Raw genomic sequence first — 25,157 nt, forward strand, 5'->3', positions numbered from 1 at the left:
TTGTTCGATCCGGATTCCATAGGCAGTAATATGCCTGCTTACCTAAAAAAGACTAAAGCAGTTACTTAACTCGAGCCAACATTTATGTACCGCAATTACCCATTGCAAACATCAAGATACGTCACAAAATGTATGTGTTTGTGGTTCATACTGTTACTACAATACGAACCAAATCAACAACTTAAAAACCGGTGAGGGTCGTCTTCATAGCCCTGGCTTTCATAACCACTTCATGCCTAGTAAGATCATGACTTAATAATGTAGGCCCAGATCAATTCCAACAGTAACTGTACATCGCGCCGAGTTTTCTCTTATTTGATGTAGCTATCTCACGGACCACACACTTATTGCAAGGAGTAGGCTTTCTCAAAATAATCAGTAAGCAGCCACTTAGAGAGAGGATACTGTAACTTTTCGTGCACGAGATTTGCAGTACCTTGGCAATGCTGTCACCCTGAGTTTGTCGCCATGTCCTCAGCATTAGCTGATCAGGTGCTTTCAGAAATCGTATGTGCCTATGAGCACTAGTAAGTACTATGAATTAGGCAGAGATTAGCATTGGGCTATTCAAGGAACTAACTTCCACTATTTATCCAGTATGGTATATACTTCATTACTTAGGATTAGTAACTGAGCAGATTGCATGTAAGTTTGTACATCAAATTCACAATTAAGAAGTCTTTTGCAGTCGCAGTTGTACACAAGGGTCAACATACCTCAGAGGTATGGGTTTTTTCCACGACTGCTTAATTCACCATGATCAACGATGTCAGGTGTATGTGATATAAGCTAATGGGACATGGCCAATGTTTGCGGATGGGCACAAGCAATGATTTATGGTGTAATACAGGTGGTATACCTCACGAAGGTGCGATGCCGGTGATGAGGATTTAAAGGACTCGCAGTGTTGCGGACTGTGACAAAGTAGGTTGGGTTGAGCTGTGCGGCGAGAAGCGATGCTAGGCATGCGGGTGATGGATAGTTGCCGTAATCGGCAGGATAAATGGTGTAGGCTATCCACTTTGATGCAACAAGAACAGGAAGGCAGATTATTATTGAATGATGTAAGATTAGGGTAAGGGGAGATGCAACGAGACCTGGGTGTGCTTGTACATCAGTCACTGAAATTAAGCATGCAGTTACAGAGGGAGTGAAGAAAGCTAATGGCATGTTGGCCGTGTCATTGCTGAGAGAGGATGAGAGTTTACTGGGGGCAAGGAGGTTCTACTGCAAAGTTGTTGAGACGACGCACCTGGAGTATTTGGTGTGCCATTTTGGTTCCTAATTTGAGGAAGGACATTATGCTATTGAGGGAGTGCAGCGTAGGGGTTCACCAGGTTAAGTCCGGGGGGATGACATATGAAGAAAGATGGCTTCAACTGGGCTTGTATTTCGGACTGGAGAGGGGATCTTATATAAACACATTAAATTCTTAAAGGATTGGACAGGCTAGGTGCAGGAAAAATGTTCCCAATGTTGGGAGAGTCCAAAACCAGGGGTCACAGTTTATGAAGGGGTAGGCCATTTAGGACTAAGATGAGGAAAAACTTCTTCACCCAGAGTTGTGAATCTGTGGAATTCTCTGCCACAGAAGGCAGTGGAGGCCAATCACTGGATGTGTTCAAGAGAGAGTTAGATTTAGCTCTTAGGGCTAGATGATAGGGCTAGATGAAAGGGATATGGGAGAAAAGCAGGAACGGGGTACTGATTTTAGATTATCAGCCATGATCATATTGAATGCAGTGCTGGCTCATTGGGCCGAACGGCCTACTCCTACATCTATTTTTCTATGTTTCTAAACACATTGTGTCCCTTTTTCCCAGGTTGATGGTCTTTTAAATTATCCATGAATTTGAACAGTGTGGATGTCGTGAAGATGTTTCCACAGAACAGAATTGAAGGCCCTAGCGTAAGATAGCCAGCCACTACTAAATCCAAATGGAATTAGGAGAAACTTATTTATTCAGATAAATAAAGTTATCTAGGTTTCCCTTAAATACATCGTATGAATCATCTCAACTACTTTCTCCAGTAGGAAGTTCTCCATTCCAAGGAAACCATTCTATTGGAGGAAGTAGTTGTGATGATTCATAAGATGTATTTAAGGGAAATCTAGATAAGTGTGAAAGTAGAAAGAAAATAAACGGATCAGTTGATGAGATCAATGAAAAAGTATGTTCCATGTTCTGTCCATTTTGAACTTGAATTGCAGCAACAGTCTGAACGTGAATTGCAGCATTTTGGAGTTCCGTGATGGAAATATGAGCTTACATGGTAGCTCTCGGACATTCGATGGCTTCTCCTTGTCCTGTAATGGAAGATGAGATCTCTGGCATCTCAGGCAGAATGGGTATGGAACTGCTCAAATGGAGCTGGCTACCATTTCCATGCTGGAAAAGCTTTGTGAAATGCCCCACATTAACATGGTTTGTTGATTTTTCTTCTCTCATTTCCAGATTGTTTTTCCATAAATGCCTGGCAAGTTACAGTCCTTGGATATAAAAGGAGAAATGTACTTGAATGAGGTTGTTGAAGGCATGTCTGCTTGCTTCCACTATCTGCAGCTTCTAAAACAAAAGGGATTGTGTGAGGAGGGATTGTGTGAGGAACGTGGAATGTAAGAACACATAGGAATGAGGATATCATTTAATTCTATGATTTAAGACCTGCCATGTTGACAACCTTAGAAATAGCCACGCCAAAGATAATGACTACAGTCTCCTCAATGGGGGGGAAGGAATGCAGCTGCCCCAACTGGTTAACTGCTACTCCCTTCATTTGTCCTCTGCGTAGCAAGAACATACGAATAGAAGTAGAATGTTAGCATATTAGGCATGTTCTATCTTTCAGTGAAATTGTGTATTTGTGACCTTGTCACATGACTCAAATTCCCGTAGTAATTTTGGATTGTAAAAATCAATCAATCTCAGACATAATAACATCAATTGTCCTGCAAGAGAAATTGGGCTAGTGACAGTCAAGCAATTTGTTAAGATGATGTGTGGCCATTGTTGAATAACTGACAATGTACACAGTTTCTAATATATTGGTGTGAAGCTTTCAGCAGAGTTTGCTGTGTTGCAGGGGAGGATGTGGTTGCAAGGTTTGAGTCCTGGTAGCCATTTGACAGGGAGGTGTGATGCACTGAGCAACTGTTGACACAAGTAGTTCTTTCATGGTGTATGGCATCTGAAGATAGATTCACTGGCCTTGTCTACCTTTCCTGGAGATTGTAAGGGATAAGGAGGTATAATCAGAGAATATAAAGTTAGGGTAGGAAACACTGATATTAGAAAATAGAAAACAACGAGTTAGCTAACATTCAGTCTGGAGGGTCTAATGCAGTAGTGCAGAATTGGTTCTTCAACCACAAATTTGTTCACAATTTACACAAATGACCTGAAAGAGGGAACAAACTGTAAGGGTTCCAAGTTGGATGATGATACAAAATTAGACAAAAAAGACACGTTGCTATGAGGATATTGTGATTCTGATCAAATAGAGTGATTGGGTGAAAAACTGGCAAATGAAAATTAATGTGGGGAGCTGTGAAATTTTACACATTTCGGTAATAAAATCAAGAGGCAGATTCTTATCTAATTCGAGAGACTGTAAATGAAGCTGTAAATGAATAATAGAGGGATCGAGGTATTCTAGTGCATGCATCAGAATAAGTTAGCAGGCAGTTCTACTACTATCTCGCCCCCTAACTATTTAATATATCACTCCATCAGATTATTCCTCAGCTTCTTCCATTCCACTATCCAATCTCTCCCAGTAGCCAAAATGCTCCAATCCAAGCAACATCCTGGTGAAAATCCTCGGTACAAGCGCCAAGATCTTACAAATTCATTACAATCTTTAACTTAATTACTTGCCCAATTACATTTCTAGCACCATCCTCCAAAGTTTTATTATTTTAAATTCCATTAAAACTGCCATTATGGGAAAGATTTTTTAATCAAGTGACTCGATTAGCTTCACAATTTGAATTTCAATTTAATTTCATCAATCATACTGAAGCAGAATAACTTACTTACTTAATAAGAAACTGAACTGATGGAAGCTTTCATTTTAGACCCAAGAAATTCAGTCACATTACACAAATGCCAACCATCACTTTAACTTTGCCAGGTAGCTGACTGTGGCTCTATGGTAATTCAATCTGAAGTACCAATATCAGGTGCGCCCTGGGCCTCACCATTCAGCTGAAATTATTCATCTATCCCCCCAAATATCTGGGCCCAAGGGTGTGAGTATTTGATTCCACAGCCGGTTCTGAACCATTGGGAGTCAACGGCAACAATGAACAACGAGCAAGTGACTCCGTTTTCTTTAGCTAGGAACAGGTAAGACAGAATGGAAAGAATATGGATATTGGGTGATGGCAGGATCAGGTTTTGGTGAGATGGTAAAACCAACATATAAAATTAGGTTTTAAAGGACACACTGTGCTTGTAGAATCATAGACTAGCAAACACTTAATGCCATTATGAGAAGGAAACAAAGAGAATATAAGTAGCAGTAAAAAGAAGATGAAAGAGCAGGGAATCAGAGTTATTGGGATAAGAATGGAAAGTGGCCAAATATCAAACCAGCCATAGTCTTATAGCTGAGGTTGAAGATCAGATTGGCTCTGTTGCTACTCAATTTCAGGACCATGTCCTACTCTACTCTACTCTCATGTTTTTATATCCTCAAAACAGAAACATAACTGATTTTAAAAATCTTGTTCACCTTGTTGATTACTAAAAAATACAATTTAAAAATCTGTTTTCCCATACTATCAATTCAGGAGCTACAACTTAAATAGTCTCTTGTTCTTTCTTAATTCCTATTTATATTTGTGATATATATTTGTAATATTAATTAATTTGTAATATTATTAAATTTACGGGCTTTAGTAATTCATCAAATTAAGACCCAAGTTCTCCATTCAGCAAATTTAAATTTATTCCACAATATTTAATTCTACCCAAATGTTTCTTGCTAACATTACCCGTGGTGGCTGAAATGCTTGTGATCAATGTATCCAATTGAAAATACCTTTTCACTTTAAAAAATTGAGGCTTTGAACAACTGACTTGTGCAGTGTAAAGAGCAAAGCAATACATTCAGACCCACCTGTGCTCATTTCATTGCCAACGCCTGGCATTATCACATCTTCTACAACAGCAGGACTTCCATCCTCCAGCTGACCTTCAATTTTGCTAATTGTCTTAGCAAGGGAGAAATTGGCAAAGTCCTCTGGAACTGCAACATCATCAGCCACGTGTAATTCAAGACTTTTATGTTTAGCACTGAAATTGAAAAAAACACATTTATTTTCCTCTTTTCAGTTCAGAAAATAATTTTCTGCTGAACTGGTATATTTCAAATTACCAAATTAATTCAAATTAACACATCAAAATACTAGTTATTATTAAATAAATAAATATGCTCACTTGGGTGTAAGTGATAAAATATTGCACCCCAAACCATGTTGGCTGAATCATTAAATTAATTAAAGTACATTAAAAATGTATGGAAACAAAAATATAAAACATTATTCTGATCCAGTGGGCATTCTGCTTCATAAGTAATTTTTACTCGATCTGATTTAAATTTATAGAATGAAAAGTGATGTGCACCAGAACAAATTTCACGTATTTAAAAAATTCATAATTGGCTAGTCAGATATATTTTGACAAATTAACTCATTCATTTCATAGTTCCCTTTACATTTTCCCAATCCAATGCACTCTTTTCAAAGAACGGTTCACTTTACAAGGAATCTGGAACAAACGCAAACAAAATAAAACTATAATAATAATAATAATAATAATAAAATGTGGATGTGTATGTTCTAAGCTTACAGCAGAGTTTATTGAATAATTGTCTTACTAAAATGTAGTTGGATTTTGTCTTGTAAGTCAAAGGTGTTCAAACAAGGGCCTGTACATTCTTTGTAGCTAATAGGTGTTTGTAATTAGACTACAAAAATATGTTCGTATTCAGGATTTTGTCATAATTTGCTTTACTCTGTTTATTTTCGAATTTTAGCCCCTTTTTCCTCCTTTTACATTGTGAAACTTTACAAACAGAATACAATGGTACTAAGTAAATTTAAAGAAAGAAACATCTGTTACAAAGTTAAAAGAGGTTTGCATGTATCAGGTTGTTAGGCCAGGACCTACTTTATATAGAACTGTTGCAGTGCAAAGAAAACACAGTTGTTCCAGAATGACTTTGACAGATACTCCTTAGAACAACAAGCTACTTTACTGGGCAACACACCAAGTGTTGAATTATGAATGCTGCCTTCTCAGTACAAAAGTGAACTGTAATGAATTTCAAGATTAGTGTAAATCAATTTAAAAATGGTTAAACTGCATTTAATTACAGAAATTTCCAGATATGCAATGCAGAAAAAATTGCACTAGATTGCTAGATAACATGTCTTAAAGTACTGAAAGTTTGCCTTTCAGAAGAGAAATTAGGGAACTCTGCCACCTGCAGAGGGTGGTAGAAATTTGGAATTATTTTGCTGCGATCAGCAATTCACATTCGATTTTAAATCTGAGATTGAGAGATTTTAGTTAACTGCAAGTATGAAGGAGTGGGGAGAAAATATGGTACCTGAAGCCGAATCAATGATCAGCAATGATCTTATTGATTGTCAGAACAGGCTTAAAGCACTAAATGGTCTCTGCTTACCCAAAATTACTTGCAGCCTTAGAATGCCACACTCTATGTCTTAATCTTAGTTCTAGTTTAGGTTGCACAAAGCTGGCTAGGAACTTAAATAGAAATAAATAATGGTAATTGTTAATATGGTTCTGCACATTTAACATCTTGCTTATCATGTCTCTTTGAACACTAAGTGCTATATCAGATATATGGTATGGATGTTTAGAAGATTTTACCTTGTCATTTTCTTTCCTTTGCTTTCTGAACATGGTCTGGTTTGTTCTACATTCCTGAATCCAACCTTACTTTTGTTCTAAAGTACACAATTGAAAACAAAAAGAAAACAATTACTGTCACTATACAGTTAAGATTTCAATATGTGCAGTATCATGTCTTTCATTTGATAGTATTTAAAGCTAACAACAGACAAAATATATTCACAACGCCTAAGAACTCGATGCAGGGAAATCTCAAGGAGAAGTGTGCAAATAAATGCTGCAAAAGCACTTTACTACTCATAAGACACTGTTAAATAATTTTGGTTTGAAATTTCAGGCGTGCTAGGGAGAGATGTAGAGGAGGGGCTTTGCATTATTGATCTAGGAGTCATCACTGCAATACTGGGGGAGGATGACTCCAAACGCTCTTCAAATGAACCCATAAAAGCAGAGCTTTGGGGGAAAAAAGCAACAATTTGATATGATTATATTAAAGGCCTTCTAGGTCAGCAGGAAATAGAGGAGTAGGTATGTTGGAAATCATGGAAAGATGTAAAAGGAACAGGATTATAGGAGTAGTGAATTTCAATTCCTCAATATGAATTGGCAATGTGAAAGGATTAGATGCAGTACAATTTTTAAATTGAGGTTTTTGCATCAGTCCTACTGCAGTACAATTGTAATTGATAAATGTACAAGTGTAAGCTGGTAGATAGGAGCCATCATCATCCTGATGGTGCATACATCTGTAACAGTCCTGTACACACAATTATTTGATGAAGATATTTTGCAAAGTACATGTTTTCCAATGAGGATAAACGACTTACAATGCTTTCTTGCATCAAAAAGTAATTTGAAAGATTTGCAGATGTGGCAATACAATGGTTTTCTAAATTTGTGAAAAAGTATTTAAAAGTTAATCTATTTACTTCTGTTTTTTTTTTTTGCTCCTCCCTAGTCAATGTACCATATACATCAGCAAATTTGATTATATCCCATTATTTCTGCCATTGTTTCTTGCAGTATTTTCTGTTTTTTATTTCATATTTCCCATAATATATTCTTAACATCCAGTACTATGTGAGGTTTGGAACCCCACCCCCTCCCCCCCTCCAATTAATTCTTACCTCACGTTACTACCAACACCACAACATCTCCTCCCGAAATTAGATAACCATAAAGAAATGCCACATTTTCAAACAACAGCATAGGCTTTTACTATTCAGAACCCACATGTATCCTCATCGTGACACCAAGAAAACAAACTCCGTTCTCATCGTTAACACGCTAGGTCACTCCATCAGCAAGAGTATACAGTTAGAGAAGCCAAGTTAATTGAAGACCACGTGTGAACGGCATTATATTCCTGTAAAGTTAACTTGACTCTTTTTGCACGCTAACAATCCTCAGCTCACGACCCTACCACATTCTTCAATCCGTAAGTACTTGGATAACAGGCATACACGTATTAGGATGATTTAAAGTTTCGTCATCATAGCTCTGTACGCAAGCTGATAAAACCTCAGAAAGAATTTACACGCAAAGGAAACCACAAGATGTTGGGAAGAGCACTCCCCCCTCCCCGTTCCTTCCTTTCTTATTATCTCTCGCCCATCGCCGATCTTTAATCTAACAGATACATGGTCAATGTGTCGCATTTCATTATGAAGGGTTTCACTGATTCTTTATTTTTTTATTTAATATTCACTTCTAGTTTTATACAGGATTCATTGAAGACAATTAATTGCCGGAGTCATATGTCTTTTTAAAGGTAGTCATTGATTTGACCCTTTTTTTTCTCCCTGCTTTTATTGCCAAGATCATACAGGAGTTAAATAAGCCCCTCTCGGCATCACATTATTGTACCAAAGCCGGCACCAAGATTGACCCATTTACACTATCTGCCCTAATTAGAGGCCCACCTGTCATTCTCCATACAAATCTTTTTATCTATTGTATTTATGTCAAAGGTCTTTTAAATGTTGTTATAGGCACCGGTGCACTTCAATCCATCTTTCTTTAGGCATCTTCCTCAATGGGGCCCTAGCATCATGTGCCCCCCTCCTCGGTTTTTTCTTTAAGTCTCCTTCCCTTCCCTCCATTTCGTATCCTCACTATTCCCTTTTCCACATCTTTCTTTCTCCCCACCCTACCCCCCTCTCACCTTCTCTCTGCAATGAGAAAATCGCCCTTCAGGTTCCTATTAATCTTTCCCTCCCCCACCGCGCCGCTTAAACCTATGTCGTCCTGGATCTTGAATTCCCTTACTCGTTTAAAAGACTGTGCATTTACCCTATCTCCATTCCGCTCAATTATTGTAATACATCCCATAGATTCATCCTCTCTGCCGCACGCCGCACACGCAAGATAGGACAAGTCACTGGGCATGCCCACGACTACTTCCCACCGACTATTCTGTCAACGCCCCCTCATATCCTGTCAACAAGTCCTCATAAACTTCTCCTGGACAATCTTTCCAGCGCTTCACAACATCCCTCCGGTGAGCACAGGGTGACTCAATCCTACCCACAATCCGTCCGGACCCTGTCACACAATGTCTTCTGTATCTCACCTAGGCTTTTGACCCCATGGCCCTCGCCGGCTTTGTTCCGCTATCCTCTGTTTGTGGTGTTTTTGATGTTTGTCTTCTTTCGTTTTACATTGTCTTGTTCCTTACTAGGTCTTTTGATTGTTAATTTTTGGTTGTGGTATTAACTTTTGTCCATGTCCATGATTAGTGATGTAAACGAGCACTTTGTTGCAAGCTAATCACCAAGGATTGAAAAGTGCACGCTGCTCGATAAATAAAAGTATTACTGTATGTATTTATTTCGTCATGTAATATACAACATTCTTTAACGTATCAAAATCCAGCTCTTTTATGTTTCAATCACTAGGGAAGTCAAGAGACCTGCAAGATGCTGTTTTTGATACATTATAGCAAGAATCAGATAGACAAAAGCTAATGCTTGGGGCGCTACATCTCAAGTGGGTGTCATGCAGCACTCTCTGGGATAAAAAAAAATATGGTGACCAGTTTCGAGATTGGTGAACCACCTTCTTACCTAGGCTTTTACATGTGTACTTCGGTTTTGGGAGCAGGTGTGTTCGGATTTGTGTTTCCAACAATGTCCAGCTCTTGGGGGTTCAGAGGTGGGAAGAGGAGGGGGAAAAAGGAAGGGGAGGAAGGGGGAAAAAAAAAGGGGAAAGAGGAGGAAAAAGGGCAACGAAGGGGGGGGGCAAGAGGAAAGCGCCAGGGGAAAGCCGCAGAGGCCGACGGGGAACGCCGGGGCCAAGAGGGCACTCGGGCGGCCGGCATTCAGACGGGGACGATTGCGTGGACGGCCGCCTCAATTGCCGCCGGGGAAAAAGGGGCCTGACAAGGGGAAATTGGAGCGAAACATCCCGCCTAATAGGGCGCTTGGAGAGAGTACCACAGGGGTAGGAACATGGGGGGAAGAGCAGGGCTCTCGAACGGCCGACGAGGACGTGCCCGCAAAAAAAACGCGGCACCCGGGCCTTGCTCCCGGGCCGCAACCGAGGGGGTGCCCGAGGGCCCACAGTTATCCATATGTTTTTACTTGAGACCAACTCGTTCACTAGCCAACCAATGGGGACGATCATGGACATGCCATGCCGAGGTCATTTGTGGCGGCTCCTGAATTGTTCCTGGTCGTTCTCGGACAACCCCGCTCCCACGCCTCACCCCGTATGTTCCGTTGGAAGAAGGTTTGATCTGAAACATCACCTATCCTTTTTCTGCAGAGGATGTGCCTGACTACTGACTTACTTCCAGCAATTTGTGTCTATCTGTCGATATTCAGTATGCTACTGAAGAAGTGCCAATGTACCGAAGCCCCTCGTTGATGATCCTATAGCCTGTGACCACCCACTTAGGGAACTATGACTCACACTCCAAGAAATTCATCTGCTCTACAGACCCCAATGACATCTCACTTATATGAAGTCCTCCTTCGGCCCACTTGATCCGAAGATTATTGCTGTATTGTGTTGATAAACCCCTCTGCTATACTACAATATCAGACAATATGGTCCTGATTGTTATTTATAAATGAAATTGCAAATAAGAGTGATAAACAAATGCGCACTTGAAAGTTTTTTTAAATAAAGACAAACTCAAACTAATTCACTTTACATCCCTTACAAATTACAAAGGGTTGGTGGCTATATAAAATAAAAATTTTGGCCATAATTACTTATAGCGATGCAAGAAGCTATTTGGCTACCATTGGCCGACAAGGTAATCTCATTGCGTTATTCTCCAACTATTTAATTATTTTTTCCATTTACCCACACTCATGTAATTTACGGAAATCAATTAACCTCTCAGCAGGTTTTTGATATATGGGAGAAAACCCCGCAACATGTCCAGTCATGAGAAAGACCATTGCAGACCCAAATAGGCAGCTTACCAAGGTTCGGCTTGAACCAGGTGTGAGTATGAGCGGGCCCGTGGCAGACCGCGAACACCAAGATGCTTCATAGTTTGTGGGGGGGGGGGATTCCAATTAATAAATTAGATATACAGTTGGGTACTGTCAGTCCAAGTCTATGAAGTACTGTGTTCAATCTCTTTCTATCTACATCCCATTTCCAGTTATACCTTCCACACCTACCTCTTGCCCCCAACATCAATGTCAGATATGCTCGGGGTGTTTCCTCCCTTCCCCACCCTGTGTTTACCGTCATCGATCCCGTGCGTGCAGGCCTTTCTTAAGGCCCCTGCCCTGCCCCTCCCCTCGGTCTTTACGTACCAGAGCCTCGGAACTATCAGTATTTTAACGAGCTATCAGTGCAGGCGATGTTGCCTTGTGTTCCCCTTGCTTGGCCTGTTTTAGGCTATTCGTGGAGGAAATCGCGTACTTAGGCATCCCCCGCGCCGGCCGGTCCTCCCTTTGGAAGTCCTCGTCGAAATACGCTCACCACTTTCCCCCCTCCTTTAAGTTTTAGTTAATTATCCGTCTTCTCTTTCCCTCGGCAGCAGAGTATATTGGTTGCATTGCCCTCTGAGCGGCATGATTGTTTACGGCCCATACCTATCCCCTTATTGTTCACCCAGCCGTGATTCTGTCACCACCACCCTCGGAGTCTTTCGCCTTGAATTTCCTGAAGATGCCTCCCAACCTAACTTTCTCCACAGTGATACATGTTCCCCTCTTTACTTCGAATCTATCGGCTCTCCCTCTGGCGACCCCGATGTCGTATTATGTGGTAGATCATCCCTTACATCCTCTGATTATAGCCTCCACTCAAGTGATCTTTGCTAGTTGCTTGACCGTCAACAGATCCCTCCCGCTTCGGTGTGCTCTTTATTTGTCGATTGTTCCTTCGTTCCGCGTCTGCCAACAGGGTAGATTCTGCCTCGTATCCCGGCCAAGTGTCGATACGCCCATTTTCCCTAAAGCCGCCACCTGGGCACGTTGCTTCGACCCTGTTATCTTAGCACGTCTCGGGATTTGTATTCCACCTCACCCACCTTGTGTCTCACTAATTCACCACCTCTTTTTTCACTTGTTCCTTGCTCTTCCGTGTTCTACCTACCAAATCCTTCAATCGACCGACACTCTGGGCGTTTAGCTATCGTCGCGACACCCAGTCAAATTATCACTTGTGGATGATTATTCTCTATTGTGTTTTCACTGTAATTGTTTCACCCATAAGTCTGTTACGCCCTGAGTATTTTTGCTTTATATGTTCGTTCTGTACTTGTGTTGCCTTTCCAGTGGCTGGCTTACTAGCCCTTCCATGTCGTGGCGTCTATTTGCTCAAATATTCTAGTTTCATTCAGCCTTATGTTGTGTACCCATTGTTGGTATGGAGCTATGCAAATTATTATAATGTTGCCGCCTCACACTCTCGCGCCCGGACCAGTGCAGCACAGGCACCCATCCCTTCCGCCAGCACTCTCGTCCTATCCCCTGACGCCACCTTCCTCCTTCTCTGCGCCTTAATAATCTCCTCCATGCGGCCTCTTCCTGTGCCCTATCGCAAACGTTGCTTCACAGACCTGCTGTCTTGTTCGCGCACCCCCTGAGATCTTCGCCGCTCCCTCTTACATGCTATACACCTCCGTTCTGGCGCAGATTTGCGCGTAGCCGCACATACACCGCGTAGTTTGAGCCTGTATTGAGTGTGTCCGCTGTCCCCAACGACGATTCAGTTGACACTCGCAAGAGTGCGTAATCATTTTAATCGGGCGAGGTGGAACATGAATGTGCCCCGCGTAATTAGCGCCACATAGTATCGTTAGTACTGAACGTCGGCGAGAAGTGAGTCCAACGTTGTTATGCTGTTACAGGACCGCGAGGGAGATCTTTATTGTGTCTTGTGTGTGTCTGTGACGCATACGGAATTTTTATTCGGCCCGCAGCTATGCTGTGTTTGTTTTAGCACGACTGTTGTTATCTCCTAGGGGTGTTCTCACATTCCGACTGCTAATATCCATCTTCACACAGCGCTGGCATGGTGTTTACAGGGCTACGGATTCTTTTGAAGCTGCTTCCTGTGTCTCACTTGCTTTCGTGCTGTCAGCGCAGAGATAGGGTGTCCGGAGACCACCTATGTCTCCCCGGCTCACTAGACTGATGCTCGTATGTCGTATTTTGACCTCCGATTAGCCGGAGTTGGTCATTCACTTAAAGCTGTTCGTACTCCTCTCTAACTCAAGGCCAGTTTTGCGGCGCGGTCTTCCGTGTGCTCCAACCTCTTCGATATTATCTTTTTTGCTCGCCTTCCCATTATACTTGTTGCTCGTTCTGTTCTCGCGGACGGCTCTTGCACGTGTTCCCCTGTTGTGTCGCGCTCTCCCACTTGTAGCTTCGGCTATGCCCAAGCAGCCTGGTTCCGTACGCATAGCGCGCTCGTATTGCTGGAGCACGGGCGCGTAGTGCGCTGATCCATACCTCCGTTTCCTGCGCTACTCATGCTAGACGCGCGCATAGTGTAAGTTGGGACCTCCTCGGGTCTGGTGGGTGCGGTCGGCCTCACTGTGGCCGTGGGCTCGTGTCGCTTCGTGGAGCGCTATGCGTGCAATGTCGCCGTGTGTGCACCCCGCGATGTGCCTGTTGACGCCAGGAAGGTCTATGGGTCCGCCAGCGTCGCCGTCATGGTTTTGATACTGGCATCGGGCCTGCGCGGCCCATAGGGTTTGTTTATTGCAGCCTCCCACTCGAGATCAGCGTTAGTTCACGGTGTCTTACGCGTCCTGTTTGTTCGTGCCCTTTTATGCCACTCAGCCTACTCACCTGCCGGATTCAATTCCCTCGTGCGTGAGCTTATTGCTGTGGGCGTACGGCATCCCTAGCAGTAAGCTTAGAGCCTTGTGTCTTAATCCGACGTGGCTAGGTTACCTCCAGAGAAAGCTAGATTCGCCACAGAATCGCCCTAAAATTGCGAGGATTGCGACAGTCGGGCCGGGTCCTGTGCCTATCCTTGTGTTATTTATATTGCGTGTTACTACACGGCCGCCCTTTTAGCTCTGTACGCTTCCACTCTGGGACGGTGTGTGGTGGTGGGACTTGGGACCCGTGTTGCCCCGGTGTGTTGAATGGCCTTGGCTCGCTCTTTAGCGGGACTAAAGGTTGTCCACTTCGAAGACCGCTATGGGTACATCAGCGGTGATTGCGAGCGATCTTAGCCCATGACTCCATAGCCAAGGGCCCTGTGATTCACGGTGTACGAGGAACGGGGTGTATCTGTATGTGCTTCTATGCGGTCCTTTCTGCTCTCCTACCCCCCCCCTCTCGCAATCTCGTGTTTGTGGGTCTTCCTTCGGTTGGTGCCCCCTTGGGTTTTTTTGGCTTCCCTCCTCTTTTCCTTGTTGTCTACCCACCCTCAGATACTTTATTCGGTCCCCTGTTTGCTTTCCGTGGCCATTGCCCCCTGTGGCTGCCCTTAGGCCATGTCATTGGCCCCCCACATTCTCAGCGCCTTTTATTCGCACTACACACAGCAAGGCTCCCCCAAAGCAGGCTATTGCAGCATTATTCCAACGAGCCTGTTGACGCAGAGGAACTGCCTTTGTTTATATGGTTCCAGGCCTGCCCTGCTGGTCGCTATAGAGGAATGTGTGGTGGTGTGTTGTGTTGGATGCCTTGCATTTCTCTGGTGGACATGCCAATGTTCTCCAGGTCCTCTGCTTCCCCTTTTCTCTTTTTCTCCAACCTTCCACGGTTGGATTGTACCTACTGCCAGTACTCTTGGTTGCCGGCTGTTCACTTTGCTTGTATTGTATTGTGCCATAGGCCTCCTTTCGCCCCGTCATGAATTCCGCCCAGCAAGCTTCGGGTTCCCCCCCCCCACAGCTGGCAAACCTCAGCGGGTGCAGCAGAACTCTGGCGCGACGGAATAGCCCCGTTTGGGCCGACCCCTCTTTATTCAGCTCGCTGTCACCCAAAGGGCTGTTTACGCGCGCCCGCCACACCACCCCCAGAACTGGGTGCTTCCCGTTTATGTCCCGGGCCTGGTACCGGTTGCGGTCTTGCGTGCATGTCGCCTTCCTCCAGACCTCGAGCGCCTGAGCGCGGTCTTCTTTTCGGGAACCTTTATATGTTTGTGTTTGTTTGCAAGGCAGGACGCTGAATCAAGCCCCCCATTGCTATCTTCAATGGACTCGCCCAGTCTCGCCCACTTGGCTGCATCGGGTGACCCGGTTGGTTGATTTTTGCTTTTCTATTGTAATAGGCTTACAATTGCTCGTGACCTCAGGTTGTATAGGGCGGGCATGTGCCATTGCTCTGGGTCGTACCCGGCCGACATCGTTCCAGCCACGTTAATGGGCCTGCGACTTGTTGCGCCAACCTCTTCTTGGGCCTTACCCACTCTAGGTCCCCCAGGCATATGGCTTCTGGCCAGAGCTTCGTCAACGTACCACTGTGAATTATGCTGCTCAAGAAGATAATACATTGCAAGTGACTAATTTACTATGTTGTGCTTGGCCGGAAGGAACTCTCTGCATCGCAGTCCAGATTCCTTGCCCGCGTCCATGGCACCTTGCCGCGGCCCCGGCCCATTGCACTCAGCCCCAAAGTGATGTAGTCCACATTCAACCCCGCCTTTTGGACCATGTATCGTGGCCCACACCTACTAAGGGTTTTCACGACCCAGAGCAAGCATTTTACACTTAGGGCTTATTAGTACGCAGTATATATTCCTGTGCTCTCCCCTTATCCGTAATTGTTAGTGTTGGAATGCTCCTGTATCCGTGATCTCGTTTTTGTCCAACTTAGCCTCTGTACTATTGTGTTCCTGCCACTGGCAAGCAAACGCTCTGCGGTTATACATAGCAGCCTCCACTTCCATTGTTTCAAGTGTGGTTCCCATTCCCGCGACCTCCTTGTGGAGTCCATTACTAACGGTGGACATCTCACTTTTTAATTAACACAGGTCTTTTCCTGTTAATATCCCAAGTGTTATTAGTCATGAGAGCCCCAGAAGCCCACCCGTCATCTGATATTGGTTAGTTCGCAAAGATTTTATTTTCTTACTCCTTCCTCGATTGCTAATGGCCTTGGGCTTAACGTTCTCTCCGGTCGTCTGGGTACCCTACCGTTTGCTTTCTTAATATAATTAAATTGAAGTATTCCCTAATCTGTCAACTGCCTGCCTGATTTTCGTCTTGTCTGTACTTTGTTGACGCTTTTGTCAAAAGATGCTCCGCAATTCCTTGAACCCAATTCTGTTCTTGGCACAAGGAAAAAGTGTGTGTGCAACCTCTTCTTCTCTTTGTGCTCCTGTTTGTTTGATTGTACCTACTACTATGTGGCCCAACTCCTTTCCCAGTGCTGCCTAATCATACAAGATTACCACTTAATGTTTCTAAGTTTGCGAACCTTGTGTAATTGTAAGAATACTTGGTTATCATTTTCACGTTGCGTTACACATTTTATTCGTTGCGCCATTACTGTGTATGGATACTAGGCCAACATTATATTCCCCTTCATTTTTGTGATTTTTTCCCATGAAATCTTCCTGTGTTCAACTGTCATTTGTGTGTAAATGTCGTGGCGTGATTGTTTCTATTATCTACCCCCTTATCTTGCTGTCTTGACTTACGAGTGTTCGGGTCCCTGCACCTGTAACGTCTGGCTCTCTGTGTTTAGTATCCTTGTGAAAATCTTTATTTTTATCATGGGCATTGCTATTTTTTTATAGCCCCCGTAGGTGTGTTCGCATAACACCCCCCCATTGGTTTTCTATGTACACGACTTGCTATTCCTATACTTTATATTATTATACAATTGACACAGCATGTTTGAGTGCAGAAATGAAGTTGTGCTCAAATTAAAGGGAGACGGTGGTGCTAGTAATCTCAAATGACGAAACACACACGAGCAAAAAACAACAAGACCGGCATTCAGTGCAATTTTGAAGGGGCGGGTGCATTTTTTTTTTTTTTTTACCGGTATTATATTCCTTTTATCTTCAGTCTCCTACCTCCACTAAGCGAGTTCGGTATCCGCCTGGCATGGCATACAGCACCCTTTTTACACATAAATTATGAATAAAGAGAAGAATTTATACAGTTTATAAAGGCAGCGCTTCGTTTGCTTTTTCTTTATGGCGAATGACCTTTGACAAATCCCATGATGCCTTGCGTTTTTCGGAATACCACACTCACTTATTACTATCCACTGCATTCGAAAGCATTGAATCTTTGACCAACTGTTGGACTGAGCACATTTGTGGTATCAATACTTAATGGATGGTGCATTAGAAGTATAAATGTATTTGGCTCATACACCTTAACCTTCTACTTGCTTTCATCAAAAGCATTACATTTTGCAGATTAACTAATGATTTGTCTGAACAGAAGATGGCAGTGCATTCTCATATGGTTAATTGCTATGTTAGAATTATAAAAAAGTTATAATTTGTCATATTCTACTTGTTCCTCCTACCCACTTAACATTGTTTTCAAATATTAAAGCTTATTAATTATTGTAAACAAGCTTTTGCTGGAAATATAAACATATTTGTTTTAAAACTGGGAAAATGCCAACTTCATTATCTGTCCCCTCTTGACAACGTCTGCAATATTATTCACAATTATGTTAGTTTTTAGAACATTTAATTAATGTCACACAGCTGGAGAGAGAAATTAGTTCATTAAAAGTTCACATAAGTACATTAAGAGAAGATAAGAAATGTGTGACCCAGTCAGTGCAGCAAAACCACAAATGCGACAGACAGTTTTTATAGCACTCGGTGAGTCAGAGAGATGGAGGAGGGAAAACTTCTAAAAGAGAACAAAGAAATGGCAGAAAAACAATGTAAGTATTTTGTCTCAGCTAGCAAAGGAAGTGGAAATTGGTGAAGTGGGCGTAGAACAGTTAGTGGAAGCTATTATTCACAAAAGCAAAACAAAAGAAGTGATACAAACTTCTGACAGAGAAATCACCAAAGATGTACAAACCAAGAAACTAGAAATAAAACAATAACATCTCTGATTTGAATGTGGCAAAAGGCTAACCAAAGTTTCAAAGGAATTAAAAGCAAATAGAATAGAATAGAATAGAATAGAATAGAATAGAATCTTTATTTGCCACGCAACCAGGGTTGGTGGTATTTGGGTTCGGTACATGATGGTACACTGCTTTAGTTACATACCACTAATAACACAGATCACCGTAATAAAGTGCATCCATACCACATCACAAATCACAAATCTCACGAACAATACATAGTGCAAAAGAACAAACAAAGACCATAGGCAAGACACTGTATACATCAAAAGTCATATTATTGTTTGATTATTGATTATTGTTTAATTACTAATCATTGGAGAATTATGAAAGCAGTTAGTACAAATGTTTAAATTAAAGGTCAGGAATTCAAGTATTTTAATTTAAAGAAAGAATAGATAATATGAATTTTCAAAAATGAATTAATAAATATCATCAAAGAATCATTGCAATGGTAATGACCCATGAAATCAAGAGGATTACAGTCAATTAAATAAAGAGATGCCTAGAGGCCATAAAGCTAAAGGGTAGGAGTTGACATAATGACGTAGTGTTTCACAGGGGGCTGTGTTGGGGCTGCACTTGTTTGCTATAAACATAAATGAAATGGAACTAAAAATTAAAGGTATTATAATTAAATTTGCTGAGAATACAATTACTGTCCATTTGTGGCCTACAGAATGAAATGCTGTAGGAGGACATACAGGTTGACTAGATTAAGCAGCATAAAACTGCTGCAATCACTCTCAAAATATCAAGAATAAGAGTTAGAAAGAAAATAAATTTAAATGGTAAGATTATAACAGGGCCTAGAGTTATAGGGTGCAGGGACCAACGTTCAGGATCAATGTCAGGACAGGATTTGATCACTAATCAGGACTGAAATCTGTGGTTATTGGGGCACAAGGAGATGGAAGCATGCTCCAAGTGAACTGCAAGGTCAGGAGACAGATGCTGGAATTTTGAGCAAAAAGCAAAGTCCTGGAGGAGGAAAGTAGATAGATGAAGATTTGGGTCGGTAACCTTCTTCAGACTGATAAACCTGAGGGGAGATAGCTGGTAAAAAACAGATGAGGGAAAGGAGTGTGGATAGAAATGGCAAGTCATAGGTGAATGCAGGTTAGAAGGGGTGATCGGCAGATGGTGGAGATGATAACAAAAACTCGAGGTGAAATGGAGTCAAAAGAGTGCAGAGATGGCGACAAATGTAAAAGTGAAAAGGGGGACAGCAGGTAGAAAGGGAACAGGGGAAGAGGAAAATAAGGGATGGGATAGGGAGAAGAGCAAACTGAGGAGGAAAATGAAACTGGGTGATGGGGGCGAGGAAGAAAGGGGTATATGAGGGAGGTGGGGAGGGGGCAACGCAGGTAAGTAGGGGGGTGGGTACCTGAAATTGGAGAATTCAATTTCATGCCATTGGGATGTTGACCACCCAAGTGGAATTTGGGGTGCTGTTCTTCCAGTTTGCATGTGGCCTCACTCTGATAATGGAGGAGACCGATAATAAAAAGATCAATATAGGAATAGAAATTAAAACAGCTCACAACTGGGAGTTCCAGCAAGTCTTGGTATAATAATGGGAATTATGTATTATGAATTTTTTACAAGGCAAAGACAGATGGGAAAGCAAGTTTGAGGAGAACAAAGAATCTGTAAATAATATAGAAAGGCTATGTGCATGGAAAAACATTAGAAAAAATGTATAATATAGGGTAGTAAAGTTATTGACTTTGGTAGAACAGAAAACCAGAGCACATGCTGTTTAAATGAAAAGAGATGACAGAAAGGTAGACACAAAATGCTGGAGTAACTCAGAGGGTGAGGCAGAGAGAAGGAATTGGCGATGTTTCGGGTCAAGACCCTTCTTCAGACTGATGTCAGGGGAGGGGGCGGGACAAGGAAAGAAAATAAGGGGAGACAGTAAGACTAGTGAATTCCTTCTTTCCATAGATGCTGCCTCACCCGCTGAGTTACTCCAGTATTTTGTGCCTACCTTCGATTTGCCAGCATCTGCAGTTCTTTCTTAAACAGAGATGACATAAAGCTGCTTGAGAAAGGACTGGGTGTTTTCACTTATTAAACATACTTATAAAGCATAACATTCATTCATAACAATCCATTTCTTCAGAGGCTAATTATGTTACCTCAGTTTCTCTTTGTCCATTAATGCAGATGTTTCATTCTGTGGCGTTGATTGAGAAAACATTTCCTCTTGTCCCTTCTAAACACAGATTTATTCAACTATTTGAGACATTCAGTAATATAATAGATCAACATGATAGAATTACAAAATATAAACTATCTATAAAAGGAGAAGGAATACTGATATAGGTGTTTTTTTCCCTATTCATTCAAGGGATGTAGGCATAGCAGGCTGAATGAGTATTTAATTGCCCAACCCTAATTGCCCCTGAGAAGGCAGTGGTAAGCTGCCATCTTGAACCAGTGCAATCCCTGAGGTTTGGTATATCAACAATGCAGTTTTGGAAGGACTTCAAGGTGAAGAAACAGTGATATTTCTGTCATGATGGTGTGTGGCTTGGAGGACAACTTATACCTTGGTGTTTCCAGTTTTTTTTCTGCCCTTCTTCTAGCTGGTAGAGGTCATGCTTTTCAAAGGTGCTGTCTAAGGAGTCTTAGTGAATTAGTTGCAGTGCATCCTGCAGATGGTACAAACTGTTGCTCTTGTGTACCCGTGGAAGAGTGAGTGAATGGTTGTGAATGGCGTGCCTTTCAAGTCGGCAATGGTATGGTGTCCTGTATGGTGTTGACCTTCTAGAGTGTTGTTGAAACTGCACTCATCCAGGCAAGTGGAGAGTATTTCTATCCTGACTTCATGTTGTAGACGGTGGCCAGGATTTGGGGGATTAGGTGAATTACTCACTGTATGATTCCAAGGCTCTGACCTGCTCTTCTAGCTACATTATGTAAATGACTACTCCAGTTCAGTTTCTGGTCAGTGGTAATCCCAGGGTTTTGATAGTTGGGGATTTAGTAATGATAATGCCATTGAATGTCAGAAGATGATAATTAATTTTCATTTGTTGGATATCTTCATTGCCTGTTTGTGCCATGTAAGTTAGCACCTCCAATATCCTGTATGCGTTATGAGTCAGCATTTGGAGGCACCACCTTACTAAAGCATTTTAAAACATGACTAAAATGCAATAACTTCATAAATCACTCGAACTCACCATAACTTCTTCAGCTTGCCGCACCAGTTCAGCTGTTTTTGCTTCCAATTCTGCATTCAATTTCCTAATTAAATATGACATGTTTTATTAAAAATAGGCAATGAATAACTACATTAAAATATAACCTAATGAAGAAAAACATACGTACTTGTACTCTTCTTCTTTAGTGAGTAAATCTGGAGGAACTTTCTTTGCTGAAGCTGATGGCAGCGAGCCAGATCTATTAGACATTGCTTTCTTCGTCTAGTTTCAAAAGAACACATAACCAATACAGAAAAGTTATTTTAAAAGTTAATATTATAACTTTTTTTGTATCAGTGGCAAACGCTGAAATTAATTGATCAAACAATCAAGAAAATATTGAGACAAGCAATTGGCAAAAATGCTGTTAGGTTCAATTTGTTCTGATCTATTACAACAAACACTTCTCTGGATATATGGAAAACCACTCACATCCTAGTTCCATACACTTCATCTTAGAGAGTCCATGATCATATAGTAAAACTGCATTAAACCGGCAAGCTCATGGCTTTGGCGGTGCTTTATCTGGCAGATTTTCTGGAATACCAGATGTTATTTTAATAATACTCCAACACACATTTAATTCAGTTCTTCACAAAAAAGATGTTACGTGGTAACGTGTAGTGAACACTGCATGTTTAAAAGGAGTGTGGGAAATAGAACTAGGTATGTTTTAATAGAGCAAAGGAACAGGGTCCCCAGTGAGTGAGCAAAGAATGAGGAAACTAAAGCTTTGGCAAATGGACAGAAAATATAAGAAACAGGGTCACAGCAAGCAACGGGGAATGCAGACACCTGGTCCCAGGCCCCATTAAGTAGTCAGGAAGCATTGGAATGAGGACCTCGTGGAGAGGACCGGGAGCACAAGAAACCGGGTCCTGGAAAGTGGACAAGAAGATCAGCAAACATCACCTTGTGAGTCAGATGCCAAGCCAGTGGAATTTCTGAAAAACCAGAGAGCATTTGATCACATTTTTACTGTATCAGGGATACTGTTTTAATATTGCATGTGCATTATTTAGTGTGGTGCACTACTGAAATACTATTTTTCAAATGAGGTGTTTTGAAGAAGAGCCTTTTGAGTATCCTTGCCAACATTTGTCTCACAAATGACAAATAAAGCAGATAAATTGATCACTATTTTTGCTCCCACTCCTTTCATCATTGGCGTTTCCCTGTTATAATTGTGACTAACTTCCATTTGTGCAATGTCTATAAGGTAATAGAGCAACAAAACATTTGCATTATCAAGTGAGAATTTATGCTGAACTACATTAGAAGATATTAGGGCAGATAACAATAAAACGAGGTCAATGGTGGATTTATGGGTGAAGTAAAGCGGAAAAGAGAGGCAAAGAGATTTAGGGAGAAAATTCCAGGGTGTAAGGCTTGGCAACTCAAGGCTCAGCTTCTAACAATGGAGTGATTCATTTCAGGGTTGATCAAGAGGAGAGAATTGGAGAACTGCAGATACCTTAAGGTTACTGACTGGGAAATTAGAGGGAATGTTGAAGCTGAAGATAAGACTAACAAGATTAGGATTTTATATCAATTTCAATTGTTATATATTTTATATGTTTAATTTATGGGGAAATAATGTAGATCTGCAAGTGCAGGGGTGATCAAAAGACCTAAAAAATAAGATAACAATTACTCATTTACCTCAAAATAATTTCCTGCCCAATTCATAAAACCCTCAAATTTATTTATCACAGTTTTGCATGGAATCGTAATGAAGTCTCCACAACAATTCAAAATGCAAAATTTCAAAGATTCACTGTGCGCTGAGTGAAGAAACCTTTCCCCCCTACCAGAGCTAAATGGCCATCATCTTTATTCAGAGACTGTGAAGCCTGGTTCCAGAATCTGCACCCAAGGAAAATATTCTCCCCAAAGATATCCTGTCCAGCCCTCTGAGAATTTATATGTTTCAATATGCGACCCCCTCATTCTTCTAAACTATACTTCCCTTTACACGATAGACCAGTGAATTTTCACCAAACTCCCTCCAAAACAAACTTTGTTTTAGGCAAGGAAACCAAAATTGTACATATTACTCCAAATGTAATCTCACCAAGGCCCTATATAATTGTAAGAAAACATATTTAATCTTTGATAGCCAGCATATAACTTGCCTTCCTAATTGCCTGCTGCATCTATAATTCAGCGAAAATTTAGATGTAGGCAGAAGAGTTTTGTATGACCTTTACTTTTTGTAAAAATAGGACAGCCAAGACTGCAATAATTAGATAAGTCTTGAGGTAACAAAAGCATGAATGAGGGCTTCAGCAAAAGAGCCGAGGTGTGAACAAAACAAGGTATAAACTATCTGTGTTTGTGATGGCATTGACATATATAATGAAGTGAAGCTCAATGGAGGTGGAATATGATACCACAGTTGCAAACAACCTGATTGAAATTGCTTACAATTGCGTACAAGAGGAATGGGGTCAGTGGCTGGAGAGCAATTTTTTTGCCAGGTTTAAGTTTCAAGTGTACTCAATGACTATAAACCGTTTGCCCAAAGAGTTCAATAGAAGATGAGTTTTTGACTCACTTAACTACCCAAACTTATGAAGCAAATACAAGTAATCACCAGAAAGAAAAGTATCGTTATTATGGAAGAAAATAATCTCAAATGTGTTCTGTGCCTATAAACCTGTGCTGGTCATGTTTATTGAATTGCTGAAACCTGAGCTGCTGTGACTACAATTATTTTTTTTAATGATCAGCAGATAACTGGCAATGAACAAAATCCTAATACTGTACACAATAACACATGTCGGCCAGCGTCCAGATGCACATTAACCCCTGCAACTCCCCTGATCCTCAGAATCAAATATACTAGAGGTATCTTTGCTCAGAATGAAGAAGTGTCACGACCCGAAACGTCACCTATAACTGTTCCCCAGAGATGCTGCCTGACCCGCTGAGTTACTCCAGTATTTTGTGTCTTATATTCAGTGTAGTTCACAAGCTGGTCCTTTGGAACTTCCAATGGAAGGGAACGGCACCGCCTCAATGGCGATGAAGCCCGAGTCCTCCTCCGGTCAGACCCCGTGCGGCAATGCCCGGGTAAACGATCAGAACATATCAGCGAGTGAACCGGTTTCTGGAGAATGAAGCCGAGCCCCTCACTGCCGGTGCAAAGCCTCCCTCCTTCCCTCCTTCCCTCCCTCCCCCCGGCCGCCTCTCACCGAGCTCGCCGGCCGTCGCCGACCCTCCATGGCGTCGCCGCCGCCCGGTTTCCAGGGTAACGAGCTGGGAAAGAGCGCGAGGTTTGTGGAGGGCGGGATGGAGACTCGGTGAGGCCGGGCCCTGAGGTGACACCGCCTGCAGGCCGGGCACAGGACACTTGTAGACGCGGGTTTACACCGAAGACAGATACAACATGCTGGAGTAACTCAGCGGGACAGGCAGCAACATCTCTGGAGAAAAGGAATGGGTCGAGACCTTTCTTCAGACTAACAGTCAGAGAAGAGGGAGACACGGAGATAAGGAAGGGTAAGGTGCGAAGACGACAGATCAAAGCAGACGATGCTAAGGTAAATGTATAGGACGGAATTGCAGAT

At 42.0% G+C, this 25,157-nt stretch overlaps 1 protein-coding gene across 1 annotated transcript in view; it reads right to left on the reverse strand.

The window, feature by feature from the left end:
- Positions 1-24,923, reverse strand: part of tex9 (testis expressed 9) — a 32,589-nt gene extending 7,666 nt beyond the window's left edge. Inside the window, exons 1-9 of the mRNA XM_055660964.1 lie at positions 24,783-24,923; positions 21,713-21,807; positions 21,565-21,628; positions 20,515-20,591; positions 17,343-17,388; positions 15,597-15,791; positions 6,906-6,982; positions 5,055-5,300; positions 2,683-2,785 (exon numbers count right to left, since the gene is read on the reverse strand). Of these exons, the coding sequence (XP_055516939.1) occupies positions 2,683-2,785; positions 5,055-5,300; positions 6,906-6,982; positions 15,597-15,791; positions 17,343-17,388; positions 20,515-20,591; positions 21,565-21,628; positions 21,713-21,807; positions 24,783-24,812 (933 nt within the window). The 5' untranslated portion in view covers positions 24,813-24,923. The remainder of the gene's footprint in view (positions 1-2,682; positions 2,786-5,054; positions 5,301-6,905; positions 6,983-15,596; positions 15,792-17,342; positions 17,389-20,514; positions 20,592-21,564; positions 21,629-21,712; positions 21,808-24,782) is intronic.
- Between the last annotated feature and the right edge of the window lie 234 nt (positions 24,924-25,157).

Source organism: Leucoraja erinacea, chromosome 33, assembly GCF_028641065.1.
Source record: "Leucoraja erinacea ecotype New England chromosome 33, Leri_hhj_1, whole genome shotgun sequence".
In the NCBI taxonomy this organism is placed as follows: domain Eukaryota; kingdom Metazoa; phylum Chordata; class Chondrichthyes; order Rajiformes; family Rajidae; genus Leucoraja; species Leucoraja erinaceus.